We start from the raw sequence: 15,706 nt of genomic DNA on the forward strand, positions 1-15,706 counted from the left end.
AAACTAGACACTTTAACGTTTTAAATGATGTATAAATCATATCTGTATGTCCAAAATCAGCAGAGTTATCTAACTCTCTTTGCGGAGTGATTGAAAAATAAAGAATTTGCGGCGCCCACGCCGCCGTCGACCCCAGGGTGTTAAGTTAAGCCATTGGTGGCGGACTCTCCAGGGGTTGAAAAAAACACCTAGGAGAAAAACCCTCCTGGCTAGTCCAGGGGGAAAACTCCTACACTGTAAAAAGTGTTTCTGTGCCTTAGTAGATTTTAAAAAAATAAATTGAGTAAACTGTATTAAAAAAATTTAATTCTTGTTTTTTTAATCAAAATATGAGTTAAAATAAAATAAAAATTGGAATAAATTGATTAATTCTAAATGAGCACATTATTGAGTAAATTCAACTTAATTTTATTATCTATAATCGATTTAAATTTGTAAGAAAGAAATTAACTTATTAATTTTGTGTTAAAACTACATGAATTATTTGAGTAAACACAACTAACTAGGCAGTGGACTTGCAGTTCCCAGCATGCTTTGCATGGGACTGCATTTGGAGAGTGAAAATTGAATTGAAACTTTTTTTGTTTTGTTTTTAACTAAAAAGAAAGACTTGTTAGTGTTTAATGTTCATTTATCTTCGATATTTGGAAGAGTTTCTGTTTCTTCTTTGAGTTTTGTAGTTACCATTGTTCAGAAGACTGGTGCTTGTGCATAGACTGCATACTGAAGTATGTCGCGCTTTACAGCTGCCCAAAACAAAACTGAGTGGGTGTGTTGTTTGAATAAACGTTTCTAGCTCTCATCTGACGGCATAAAAAACAACAACTAACCATAAATACGCTTCGCTACCTGTATCAAGAAAAGAAGGTTTATCTAACTGAGTAATACTAGCACAATTAGTTAACTCAACTCAATTTTATTGCATTCATATTAAGTAATGTTAGTGTGTTCAATATACTTAAAAAAGGTTGAAAGTTGACTCAACCTAAAACTTCCCATGCAGTCACTTGCCTCACTTTTTATAAGTTAGATCTAGGTATTACTTTTTAGGAGGAGAAAAAACCCTGAGAGAGATACATATATATTTAAATATATAAACACGGTAGGGATAGGAAGCAGGTAAGCGGATTATACTGGTTCAGCCGTTGGTTGTTGGTCGCGTATCGGCTGGGCATCACTGTGAAGGACAGTCAGAAGATCAGTTGTGTGATGACCTTCACACAGCAGGAACTGGGTCTGTTTGTCTCATTGTCCTCAGAGTCGAGGACGAGACAGGGAGAGAGATACAGAATCCTATTAGCGTAGGGGACGTTCACATGTAATGCAAGTGTCATCCAGGATTCAAGTTCAAGTTTCAAGTTCAAGTTTCTTTATTTTTGCCAGAGCGACCTACATCGCCTGGAGTTCATTTTGGTGAATTGGCTCACACAAGACAATACAACATAACGTATACAGTAAAAAACATACAATTTAAAAAGAAAACGAATACTTAAATTCTTACCAATAAATAGCTTTGTTCTTAAATTTGTTTTATTACTATGTCTGAATAAATAAAGTTAGTGCTGTTGTGAGTTGAGGGCCCTCACAGCCTGTGGGTAAGTACTGTTGGCAAAACGAGTGGTTCTAGTTCTTATACTTTTTAACCACCTACCTGATGGTAAAGGAATAAAAAGGGAGTTAGCAGGATGTGATGAATCTTTAAGTATTTTCATACCAGTTTTAATCAAACGGGTGTTATAAATGTCACAGATCTTAGGGAGCTCCAGCCCAATTATTCTTGATGCTACACTAACTACCCTATTCAGTGCAGACTTATCGTCAGCCGAACAACTACCCCACCATACAGTAATGGAGAAGGTGAGAGTGCTCTCTATTACAGCCCTATAGAAGTGTAGCATACCAGCCTTGGACACTTTAAATTTCCTAAGCTGTCTCAAAAAGTAAAGTTGCTGAGGTGCTTTTTTAACAATCTGGCTGACATTGAGGCTCCATTTGAGATTTGAGGATATAATGGTCCCAAGGAACTTAAAACTATCCACCCACTCTATAATTTTGTCATTGATGGCCAGAGGCTGGAGCGACCTAATATTTTTGCTCCTAAAATCAACAACCATCTCTTTTGTTTTGGAGATGTTGAGAGACAAATTGTTAGTTAAGCACCACTCAGCCAGCAAGGACATTCTGTAAGCTGATTCATCATCATTAGTGATGAGGCCTACCACAGTGGTATCGTCTGCAAATTTAAATATCTTTACTGAATCATGATGAGACAAACAGTCATTGTTATAAAGAGAGTATAAAAGGGGAGACAAAACCCACCCTTGGGGGGCGCCAATGCTGATCGACATTGATTTTGACAAGATGTTATTAACCCTGACCCACTTGAGATCTGTCAGTTGAGAAGTCAAGTATCCACTTACATATGGACTCCTTAACCCCCAACCCCAGGAGTTTGTCACACAATCTCTTTGGTATAATATTGTTAAAAGCAGAACTAAAATCAATAAATAAAACCCGTGCATATGTGGCTGTCCCCTCCAAATGTTGAAGAGTGTTATGGGTGCAGAGAGAAACAGCATCTTCAATAGATCTGTTCTCCCTATATGCAAACTGGTAAGAATCAAGTGGCATAGCTGAAAGATGATTAGCCACTAGTCGCTCAAAAACCTCCATAATAACAGAGGTTAGGGCCACCGGTCTGTAATCATTCAGACAACTCGCATTCGACTTTTTAGGTACAGGAATGATAATAGCTGATTTAAAACATGCTGGGACTTTACATAATCTAAGAGACCAATTAAAAATATCAATAAAAACATGCGACAGCTCATTGGCACACCATTTAATAGTGGCAGCAGAGACCTGGTAGGGGCCTGCTGCTTCCTACAGTTTTGTTTCCTCAAAAAAGATCTGACCTCTTTTTCTTCTATCAGAAAAGGTGGTTCAAGAGGAGTTATGTCATTAAGAAGATTAGAGCTGACTGAACATTCAGAATTACATTCAAATCTACATTCAAATCTACATTAAAAAATAAATATAAAATATAAAAGTGATAATACTACTGCTGCGATAAACAAAACCATATTAATAAAAGCCTGGAAAGTCCTTTAAATGGATTAAATGCTTTCATGCAGCAGTTAAATTCACATCTACGATTTACGATCAAATATGAAACTGTTGGGACCTCGTCGGAAATGATAGCCTAGTAGTCAGTGCTTTCAAATAACTCAACAGCGCATTCAGCGACCCGAGTTCGATACCCGTCTCATGGTTTTCTTCCATTTTGCTTCGAATTTCTTTTATTCTTTATATACTGTACTAATATAACACAAATGTTAAAAAGACAATCTGTAAGTTATTAGAATACCATGTATACATTATAAATAATAAAAACAAGCCAGTACAGCCCTGTATATGTTTAAAATATACTGTGTAACCTAATATAATAAATATTTAGCTGAGGAATGAATTTACATTTAACAGTTGTTTTTTAATCTGAGGCAGATTTAAAAAGGGGTTTTTAAGATTGTAATTTGTTTTATCATAGGTCAAGGTCAGTTTATTTATATAGCACCTTTCCAATAGCCCTAAGGAGAAAATAAAATGCAATGTACGAAAACTAATTTATAATAATGTGTATAGTTCATAGGCCTCTGAAATGTTTAGACCAATCACATACCATATAATTAAACACTGTCTATATTGTATTCATTATTATTGTAACAAATTATGTTAAATTTAGTTTATACGTTTATTTTTACACTGATAGTGATTTATAAAGTCAAATAAAATGAGAGTCAGCGGTAATATCATGGCATTTACAGTTCAGTTTTATTGAAAGTCTAGTTAAGCAAAATCTGAGGCTTAGCCTGGCAGTTAGCCTGCCCTGGACCAGGCTAGTTTCCAAGTATATGTTGCCATAGTTCCTGATTTCCAACTTTTTCAAGTTTGTTTAATGGAACCAAATCGACTGACAATAAGTCTGACTTCACAAATAAGCCTGGCTTATTTCGTAATCTTGTTTTAAGAACAGCCCTTTGGTCTTGAAATATGTGCGTATTTGTAAATGCTTAAAAAGCTGCCTGCCTGTAAGTAGTACCCTCTGAAAGGTATTTTTGGCTTTTTTTTTCTTTGAAAATTAAATGCTAATATAATTTTTTTCATTTTTATTTTCAGTGTGATGAAGCATCATTCATGCCAAATTGAAAAATAAAATGCAATTGATGATTTGACATTTAATTTTCAATACAATCTTGAGGTAAGACTGACAATATTAAAATTAAAAGGCAAATGTGATAAAGAGGCATTTTATTAAAGGACAAGTTCAATATTTTACACTTAAAGCCCTGTTTTCAGATTGTTTATGATGAAATAGAACGGTTTTGACTGAAATTTGGACATGATGCTGTCCCGAGAATTTTTGGTTGTTTCTTGTATCACCTCACACCTCTTAATGGGTGTATAGGTGCACTGGAACAATCCTTCCTAAAATGTATTAAACTTTCGTTTACAAAGACGTGAAACCGAGTGGTCAGGGCTGTTCACTGATATGCTCACACAAAAATCACTGCAAAGATGCTTTCCAACAGGTGTTTTAGCATTCGTTGTAAAGTTTGGACCTATTTTTTCAAACGCCTCACACTCGTACATTCTTCCGCTGAGAGCTTGAATAATAAACACTCCAGCCCCACTGCCGATAATCCGCCTTTGCCAATCGAGCTTTGAACCGGTTCACGGAACGAAAACGATAAACAGAAACTTTTGATGTTTTGCAAGGAACAGAAACGAAACCAGAAACTTTCAAAAAATATGTTCCCGAACAGAAACGTTTATTGAAGATAATGGTAACCGGTTAATAACGTTATATATTCTGTTCTTTGACAAGATTTCTGTGTAATATAACTAGGTGAAGTTCACTTCCGGTTGTCGCTGACTCATCGGAGAAATGAGAAGCTTGCCACCAGCAAGTGCAGTGTTTCTATCTGCAGCGCCTCAGCAACGTGCGTTGCCTCCCCTCTCTCTCATGTTGCATGCTGCGCGCCTCTCTCACATAACAGTGAAAAGTATTTTAACTCTGCGGTCCTCCATGTACTTTGTTTTTCGCGTAAATGTCAACAGTCACGGATGTTACTGACAGAAGGCGGCTGGTCGAGTGCATCATGAGTGACTTAACAAAAGGTTAGCATAACCACACATACCCGTTCTGGTGCGAGTCTGTGTCCGAGCTCTCTCCCTACCTATGATGCAATATGCCCGTGCATGTGTTCTGTAGTAACAATAAATTATTCAACGTTTCAACAAGTTGCATTTGGAGAAGTGCATTTCTATCCACGGAAAACAATGTTTCTGGTGAGTTGTGCAAAACCTTCCTATTTCTTTAGACAAGTCCCTTTCACACATAGTCTTTACTGGTCATTTACTGGTAAATTGCAGTTAACATGTCATGTGTGAACAGAACCTTTCCGGTAAATCAGTGCTCCCAATTTACCAGACAGGTTGTAAGATTACCAGTAATTTACCGGTAAGCGCTATGTGTGAACGAAAAATATAGGATTACCGGCATTTAGAACGGACGACGTCAAATCGGGCCAATCACAAAGTTTTTTTTATACAGGTGATGCGTTTACCCCCGAACTGTTTACTGACGTTTCCACACTAGTGATGGTCAACCCGGATCTTTTTAAGGATTCGGGTTAATCTGAGTCACTCACTAATATGATCCGGGTTGTGCGAGTCACTTGAGTCACTTGAATCACTTGGTCAAAATCGCTAATACTAATGCAACCAAGCAACTCAGATCACGCATGCAGCCACAAGTCTACGACTCCTCTGCTTACAAAAAAGGGCTCATGTGACCTGAGAAACTTGTAAAAAAACATCCATGTCCGTGGTAACATTATCAATAACATAATTGTAAAAGTTCGGTGTGTGTGTTTAGTTTCATTTCATAATGACAAATATATCAACACCACGTTAAAAGATGTGAGGCTTTGTTGAATTGGGACATGAGAGGAACATGTCCTGTTTCAGATTGACTTTCAAGATCCACGATAGGCTTCCGTTAATGCAGCCACACAGTCACTCATCCGCGCAAGAACATGATCTTGTGAGTAAGTCCCAGACAGAGCCGCTCGCCCGCTCCTGCACGGGTCCTGTGAGTGAACCACTCACGTCACTCTGAGTGACTCAGTCAACAAGAGGAGCCGTGTACGTCCGTCGGTGGCGGATCTTTACAGCAGCACTGCTGCAACAGTCCTCGTATTTAAAATGTTTAAACATTTGCAGCTTCTACCCAAAACATTGTGCCAGTCAAATATTGCAACAGATTAGCCTACATGAGTCAGTGGGTTAATAACACGAACAAGGCTCGTTGGATTCAAGCTCTTTGAGTTGAGTCACTCTCTGTGTGAGTCCCCGAGCCGCCGACCAACTCATTGTCGCGCGCACGCATCCCTTTGTACTCGGACTCAGAGCTGCAGAAAATTACGAGTGTGCTTTTGGCTCACTCGGTACCCCCAGTCGACATTTGTGATGTAAATTAACTCGTTGTTGCAAGTTATAGAACATATGGCAGCTTATGTAGAGTTATGTGTTGTAATTCTGTTGTAAACATTTGAAGAGTTTTGTGTTTGATCCAATTTCTCATTTTTAAAGCAAAATCTGAGAGGACTCAACTGACTCGGGTTAATGGTCACTAAGGACTCATGGTTCTCGAGTCATTTTAGGGATCGGGTTAAATGATCCGAGTTTCGAGTGACTCCTCATCACTATTCCACACAGATGCTGCTTAAAAGTCGAGCACAACTGAAGTTAACATCCAAATTTCTTCACCAAAGTTGTTTAAAACAGCTTACCGTCTATATGCCATATTACCGACGTCCTTAGCACACCATCTGTGAAGCCTAATGTGCAAACGCAGGTTGACGCCACCTCACGCAATTTGTTTGGTCATGAGCAACTTCACGACCGTTTGCCACAGATGTGAAAACAACAAAATGCGTACCGTGGATATTAAGTCATAACCCGCAGTTGTTTACAAATACGACACAGAGCTCGCCGGCCACGCGCCACAGGTAACTTCCGCTTTCTCTCCGAGTTTACCGGTATTTTGATACTGATGTGTGAATGATGTCTTACTGGTAAAAAGACGGAACGTCACTGCATGTGTGAACAGCACATTTTTGTATTTACTGGTAAATTCATTCTGGTAAATTCATGGTAATTAAACAGAATTACTGTGTGAAAGAGGCTAATGTTAAACTCTGCATATTCTTTTTACAGTTTTTCAGGTTGTTATTCTATGAAATATATTGTACAAAAATGGGTTATAGGTAAGCGATGACACGCTAAAAAACGTTGGGTTAAAATTAACCCAACGTTGGGTTAAATATGGACCAGCCCAACGCTGGGTTTTTAACTCTTTGGGTAGATTTTTTTTAACCCATCTATTAGGTAGAAATAACTTTTTGGTTGGGTTGAAACAACCTAATGTTTAGTTAATGTGTTTAAAGCTGTACGAAATGTTTCAAAGTATCATCTTATTTTTGTGAAATTTTACTGGTTTAAATTGTTTTCATACTTTTCATTTCATACCTTTCATTGTACAAAGATTTAATTGAGAAGGTATATGTGTTGCCCATGAACAATAAAAGAGTACATAGCCCTACACAATCAATCAAATTTCTGATTAAAAATAAGTAGAGCCCTATAAAATCCATTTAGATTTTTTCCCAAATTCTGTTTTCAGTTTTGGCAATTACTTTTTTACCCTTTACTGTTATTTTAGTCATAAAGAGTGTGCCGTTAATGATTAAAATGTACACAAATACAATAGGAATGACCTTATTGAGGTAAAAAAATTTTCACTTTCTCTGTTTGCATTAGGGCTGCTCGATTGTGGGAAAAATCATCAACTCTATGTTGTTTTTCAGTGTTCTATTCGCCAAATGTATCTTAATCGACTACAGTATGAGACACAGTAGCGCAACTCTCGCTATAGTTTACACATTAGGAGTTCTGATCTTTGAAGGGCAGTTAGGGTTGATCACATCACGTCTGACTGAAGCTTGACCGGACATATTCAGCAGAATGCGTGTCTGTGTGTACAGAAAGCTGCTCACTGTAACCCTTTTTTGCAGTTATATTGTTTAAAATCACTTGAATGTTAACATTTTCAAGCCTTTGAAATGCGTGCAAAAGATCAACTTTCCCTATTTAACTCATTCACCGCCAGCCTTTTTGAGAAAAGTTGCCCACCTGCATTTTTGTGATTTTAACAAAAGTTTCACAAAATTCCTTGCAGGAAAAATTATCTTCTATAAATATATAAACATACAAATTATTTCAAATTAAAGAACACACCCTTTGCTTTCAAACAAACAATAAACAAATAAACAAACAAACAAAATGGGGAAAAACTTTATATATTATATATTTACTTTTTCCACTTAATTTAACCACTGAAATATGGATATTTCTCTTCAAAAATAGTCTAGTGGATAAAAGCGGTATTACACTTTCACTTTGAAATTCGTCCAGAAAGGCATATTTATTAGTTAAATATTAACTCATAATTGACGAGATAACTCGTCAATGGCGGTGAATGAGTTAAATTAGCATATTAATTCGCGAATCGCATGCGAACCGAACTGTGGGTCATGATGCGTACCGATCACGGATCAACTGCAATCTGTCACAGCACTATTACTTTCACTTTCATATGCGCCAGTTTTGCGCGTTGGCTTGATAAATAGATCACTCATCTGTCTTGAGGCGTGTTGGAGTAGCGTCATCATATCTGGCTATAACATTTTTAGCACTGTCACTAGGGCTGCACAATTTGGAGAAAAAAATCTAATTGTGATTTTTCTGATCCAAATTGCGATTCATGATTTAAAGTGTGATTTATTAGTATATAATAAAAGAGCTAAATCCAGGTTTGTTGTGGTGGTTTTAACAGCACCAAAGAAAGATGCTGTTCTACTGTTTATTTAAAACCTCTTAAACATTGTACCAAGGTGTCTGATGGACTTTGCTCTTCTGCAGACACACTTTTTTAATCAAAGAACATTAAAAGAATCCAATTTAACAACAATTTATTGAAGGTTTTATTTAAAATAACATATAAGGCTATAGGCCAATGTATTTTGGCTGTCACTACAACAATGCTTCTGACAAGCAAATGTTTAGTTTTTTTCTTTTAATCACAAGACTATACTCACCTTGTTTTACTTTTCAGGCATCTGTAATAAATATAAATATATTAGTTATTAGAATCTATGATTTAACATGAGCAAAAATACAAATAAAACACTGCACATTCCTCACTGTACGATTTTAAATGTGGAGCTGCAGAAGTTTGTTCAGTTAAGAGTAAGGAGTGATTTTAATTTTTGGTGTGTAATGAACATTTCTAACAGAGAAAGCACCAGGTTACTGCCAGTTTAAGACCCACGAGAGCTTTAAAACTGCTCTGCTTCAATATAATGATAAACATCCAGCTGCTTATGTTCACTTAGATAAGAAAGAAACTTAGTTTAGTGATCACGCGTGTGCTGACTACTCGCTGTGTGCGCGCTTCATGAACCCTCCTGCCTGCAAATATACTTTTAAAGCGGTGCCGGTGTGGATGTGCGCATGCAAGTATACTGTACCTCTTTCGTCTGCTGTGTTTTAATGACATTCCGCGCTGTGCAGTTAATTCCATTTATATGCTTGGATTTCGTGATTCCGTCCGTGTTTTCCGCATCGCGGAAATCATATGGCCGTACACTTTGTTGGGGAGTTGAACTGCTGCTCGCGCTCATGTTTTCCAAATGGCGTTATTTGATGTTCAGTCAGCACCTCAGTGTTAATGCCCTCTATTGGTTTAAACTGCATCAAACGTAAAATGCGGATGAAGTGAGCTGTCAAAAACTGCATACTAGATGATTGTCATATTTGATAGTTCTGCATCGAAATAATCGCAGCTCTTGCGATTCAAAAGTCGCATCCAATCAAATCGTGATTTCGGTTTAAAACGATTAATCGTGCAGGCCTACTCTCTTACTTAAAATCCAGCAGCAGCTCCCGCACATTCCCACACTATTTCAGTGATTGGCTCATTAATTGCATATCGTCGCTCTCATTTAAATGAAGTAACTTTGTTATGTTCACATCGTGACCCTTTTCCTTGCTTTCCATATGAAACATTGCGACCCCGTCCTTTTGCATGCTTTTCATGTGAAATGGATGTTATGTTCGCTTCATCATGCTGCTGTTCAGTGTATTGAGAACAATCCGTCACTCGTGCACTGTGCTCCTAAATTATTTTACAAGTTTGCACATAACTATTTTTAGGCGAGTGAAATACTTGCACTGTAGAGCCCTGCTTTCAGATAGTGATGTAAGTGGAAAAAATTCAAATCTTAATCACTTAGTCTGTGGCCAGAGGAAGGCTATCGCTTCCCCAGCCTTAGACACGCTCCGCCCATGCTGATCTGTCCTGTCTGTCGGCGTGTTGTCAGTCTCCTCTCTGCGCTGCGATTAATTTATTGCGTGAGAGCGGTGTAGGCTACCAACTTTGTCCCCCTCCTCAGACTGGGGTGGGCCATGAGGTTGGGGGGCCGGCAGGCCGCCATGTAGCTCTGCCCCTGCCAGTTTCACTAGTCATTCTAAAATTAGGTTTATCCTGTTCTTTTTGAGTCCGACGTGCTATTTTGACACTGCGTCATCAACCCGGAACTAAAGTTCGATTCAGTTTGATTTGTGAACAGGCTCGACCAATTACTTCCTGAGAACCGGCTCAAAAGAACAATTCGTTCAAGAACCAAACATCCATTAGTTTAAAGTGGGGTCTGCTGTTACTATTATCACTGTATTACGCTAACGCAGTATTAAAGGGTTAGTTTACCCAAAAATGAAAAAAGTCATTAAAGGAGCATTTCACCCATTGAAACATTAATCTTTATTGAAAGTGTGTCATATTTGTAGTCGAAATGAAACATGTAACATTTAGATTTTGGTACCTATTTGACCGAGAAAAGGGGTGTTTGTAGTCTCACCCCCTCAACAAAGAATGGACTTCCTCCTTTCAATGATGCAAGATGATGATTTTTACATCATTGAAAGAAGGAGGTGCAACACTGAAATCTGTATTTCTCCTGTCTCAGCAGAAACTGAGGAAATGATGCACGACCATTCAAAAACATGACTGGGGTTCTAACTATACAAAGCTTAATGCAAATGGAGAAAGTGTCCCTTTAATGACTCGCCCTCATTAGGGCTGGGCCGGTTTGGATTTTTTCTTACTGCGGTCGGTAATCAACAAATTCCCGCGGTTTTGTGCTTTATTGGCAATGCAACGAGTTAAATAACATGCATGACTTACTTATGTTCAATAAACAACATGTGCAAATTACTTTAGGAACATGTAAAGTGAATATTATTTCCTTTCACATTTCTTCAATTTCAACATTCAACAACTTGAACAAATAATATTATCCGTAAAAAAAAATGTTAACGCATTGTGCGTGTCCACACGTACGTGCCTACAGACATTTCTCCACTTTTCTATCCTTAATTTATGAATGGCCTGTAAATGACGCAAATTATTGCTGCCCTGATGGTCTGGTAAAATAACTATTTGTATGAGAAATCACTTGTACTGCATATGTGTCTGTGCTTGAGTATAGCTGGGAAGCTGCACGGAGACGCCTGTGTGTGCCCAAAATGACACGGTCTGTCTCGCGTGCGTCCGGGCGGTCTGCGTCTGTCTCGCGTGCTCGGGACCGCTTCTGTCCTAGACACTTACCATAAACATCTGTCTTTTTCCACAAACGGAGAAAGAAGAGGCAAAAGCAAAACTTTTTGAAATGTGTACTGCTGTAGAAATGGCCACTGTGGTAGGCTAGATGAAAAAGAGACAATCTAACCTCTTTGGATATTAATCCTCGGACTGATCGCGTGCTCTTTATGTTGCGTGACAATTTAATAATGTATGAAACCTGATTCTGTTGTTGATCTGTTGCAGCTGTTTGCAAGTTCAAATTAAATAAAATGTTTGTATTGCTTTTACCGAGTCACAGACAACGTCACCTGTATTTCTACTCAATGACAATTTAATATTAAAATCATATGAACATTAAATGTTAACTGATAATAAGCTGCGGTTGTTTGAAAGCTGCGTGTATAACATCCCCACATATACACACAAGTGCAGGCCAATGTTTCAAGTTTTTTTTTTTTTTGCGGTTATGACGGTGAGGAGCTCAGACCGGCGGCATGGGTCACGTGACCGCGGTATGGCGGTAATCCGGTTACCGCCCCAGGCCTAGCCCTCATGTCGTTCATGACCTCTGTTCATATTCGTAACACAGTTTAAGATGTTTTAGATTTAGTCCAAGAGTTTTCTGACCCTCCATTGAAAATGTATGTACAGTTTACTGTCCATGTCCAAAAAGGTCATGAAAACATCATTAAAGTAGTCCATGTGACATCAGTGGGTCAGTTAGAACGTGTTGAAACATAGAAAATACATCTTGGTCCAAAAATAACACAAGTTACGACTTCATTCACCATTGCCTTACCTGCGGTTTAAAAATATAGAAAGGATTGATGTGGATTAATTTCATATGCATATGTATGAGTGCTGAATTATCTGAATATATAACTGTTTATCTAGGTTCTTCAATCTGCTTATCCAATCTCAATTTTGCATCCTTTTGTGCCCTTTTCGGCTTGACCCCGGTATTGCTGCTTGCAGCTATATTTGTAATAAGATCCCTTACCTACGTCATGAGGGGAGCGAAATCTGAATGACCTATTTATTCACATGCTTGCAGAGAGCGCCTTACCGAAACAAAGTTACAGGGTTGCTATTTTTCATGTTTTCTGGGTTGGTAGAAGCACTGGGAACCCGATTATAGCACTTAAACATGGAAAAAGTCTGATTTTCATGAAATGTCCCCTTACACGATGAGACTTTACAGTGTTAAACTTGTGTGAATGGTCAATAGCTTATTTTACCATTTAAATATGAGATGTGGTGTGTGTGTGTGTGTAACAAAGCTGGGGAATACCAGGGTCTTGTAAAGCAGATTTGTAATTTTGGTAATAAATGCCAATGCAAAAAATAAATGTTAGTAATTCTGTGTGTTTCAAGTGTTTGTATGTTAGATACTGCATGAGAACATGGAAGGACTCACAATTACTATTAAATTGCTCGTGCATGGAAAAGAAGTGGGCAGCATCATTGGGAGGGTGGGTTTGAATATTTAAACACTGTCAGTAGTTCTGTGTGTTTTATGTGTTTGTAGGCTACATGGAGGGACTCACAATCTCTCTTAAATTACTGATGCATGGGAAAGAAGTGGGCAGCATCATTAGGAAGGTGGGTTTGAATATTTAAACAATGTCAGTAGTTCTGTGTGTTTTTTACGTGTGTGTGTTAGATACTGCACGTGAACATGGAAGGACTCGCACTCACTGTTCCTAAAGCCCTATAGACAGGGTTTCTCTGTAGTGCCCAACATGTTGTCTGTGTAGTCAGTTTATTAGACACACATGGAGCCTTCACGTGCTATGGTAATTATGACCAAAAGCCAACGCGGAAAATGCACATGAACACCCCCTCATCCGGTATTTTCCACTGGGCACCTCGTAGAACATTTGATATAGATATAGATAGAATGGTTAGATGTCTCGTCTGTGTTGCTGGCCAACGGAGTCAAATGTCAGCATTTGGTGGCCATCTTACCACAGGCAGCTCGCTCACTCGTAGCATTGAGTTTGAATGTTTTGCAGTGTCAGCCTCACTATTTAATGACTTTGTGTATAAAATTGCATAATTATAAAATCATTCTCGTCCACTTGCACAAAGTCTCTCAGCCAATCAGAATGAAGCATTCAGCAGTGTTGTGTTAGTGATGAGTTCATGTGTCCAGCTTATTTTAATGCACTTCTTTCTTGCAGAGCGGTGCTCCTTTTAATATTTCGGTTGGCTGCCCGGAGCGCGTCGTGACAATAAGTGGCCGCAATGACGCAGTCTTTGAAGCTGTGGGAATAATTATTGATCAGATTGAGAAGGTACCGTTACAGTCACATCGACGGCCGACCGATCGGAGCATTTCTAGTTTTTACTTTGGATAATTGTGCTCAGGTCTGGAGTATAACGTTCAGCTTAAGTGCAGAGGATTCAGGGCGCTTGAGAGTCACACTCAGATACGGTTCAAGATTTGACATGATTTGTCTAGTGTGAATACACGGTTTTATGACACATCTGTTTTTCATCAGAACATCTACAGGGTCATGGAATCAAGTACAGCAAAATGGAGACACCCGGCCACACTGCGGATTGTGGTGCCATCCAGTCAGTGTGGCTATATAATCGGCAAGGGGGGTTGTAAAATTAAAGAGATCATGAAGGTAAGCGTGCATATAGTCTTAGCCTCAACACTTAATGTAAGAAGTGAAAGTTCAAGTTTCATTGCGCTCTTCTGTCTGTGTGTGTAGTTATCTGGAGCTCACATTGAGGTGGCTGAGAGAGCCGTAACCATTGCTGGGACTTCACCGGCCATCCACGCGTGTTTCCAACAGATTTGTGTGGTCATGGAGGAACATGATAGTTCTCTAGGAAGTCTCTTGTTTTTTTTCAGACTTTTGTAACTCCAGTTACAAAAGTTATTAAATTATTTAGGGCTTCAGTATGAAAAAGAATTATATAGTTATTTAATGGTCAATGAATCAGCCAATGAGAAGAAAGTTGCGTTCGACCAATGATGCGCCAAACAGCATTCAAGACTCATCGCTTACTTCCGGGTTCCTCTCAGACACGTGAGAGTCGGGTAGTCTGCACGTGTGACAGAAAGAGAGCAGATGTAGATAAGGGATTACAGAGAAATTTGGGGAATAAATTACTTGAATGCTGAGCTTTTACTCAATATTGAGAGAAATGGAGACTAAAACCCTCTTCAGAGTAACGGTTGAACGATTTGAAATTGACTTTTGTTTTTTGTTGCCTATGGACTTCGTCTTCATTGCTCCTGCGCTTGTGGGGGTGCTGATTTACACACGATATGGGAAGCCAAATTATCTTTTAATGTAGCCAGCACATTACTCATCGTAATTATATTTTTACTAGTAAGAATGAAATTAAAGAGCTCTACAATTGAATTTTTACTAGTAACAATTGAATTACAGAGCTCTCTAAGTTACAGAGCTCTGCAATTACACATATCTTTAATGTGTATTTTTACTAGTAATAAATCAATTAAAGGCCAACAAGACGGAACCGTGCCATCCCGGTACCAACCCAAGTCCTTTCAGTTTTAGGATTTTTTGCAACCGGGACATACCAGCAGTAAATAGGCGACAAGTAACTAACCAGTGTTGTTTTTGGCAGCCCTTTTAGTTTTCGTTTCAGTCTTAGTCTTTTGGACGAAAATGATTTTAGTTTTAGTCACATTTTAGTCACTTGTAAAATGTATAGTTTTAGTCAAGTTTTAGTCGACGAAAACGCAAAGAGGTTTTAGTCAAGTTTAAGTCAATTTTAGTAAAAAAGTATTTTTTAACCAATGAATTTAGGTTAAAAAGTGTTATGTATTTAATACAATTAAAATGTGCATTAAGGTTGTCCCTGAGGGCTTGCCGTTGTTTTAGTCGGTGTGCCTTCTGCGCATGTCATAACAAAAAGTTATGAAGAATAAAGTTTAGCCTAATATACCATCAT

General features: G+C 38.3%; 1 protein-coding gene across 1 annotated transcript; it reads left to right on the forward strand.

Annotated features, from left to right (window-relative positions):
• Positions 1-12,233: 12,233 nt before the first annotated feature.
• Positions 12,234-15,674, forward strand: LOC141351634 (poly(rC)-binding protein 2-like). The gene is made up of 5 exons (XM_073858752.1): positions 12,234-12,279; positions 13,296-13,369; positions 13,951-14,064; positions 14,272-14,403; positions 14,491-15,674. The coding sequence occupies exons 1-5, from the start codon at positions 12,234-12,236 to the stop codon at positions 14,641-14,643; spliced, it is 519 nt and encodes a 172-aa protein (XP_073714853.1). The 3' UTR covers positions 14,644-15,674.
• The last annotated feature ends 32 nt before the right edge of the window (positions 15,675-15,706 follow it).

Source organism: Misgurnus anguillicaudatus, chromosome 20 (assembly GCF_027580225.2).
Source record: "Misgurnus anguillicaudatus chromosome 20, ASM2758022v2, whole genome shotgun sequence".
NCBI classification, from domain to species: Eukaryota; Metazoa; Chordata; class Actinopteri; order Cypriniformes; family Cobitidae; genus Misgurnus; species Misgurnus anguillicaudatus.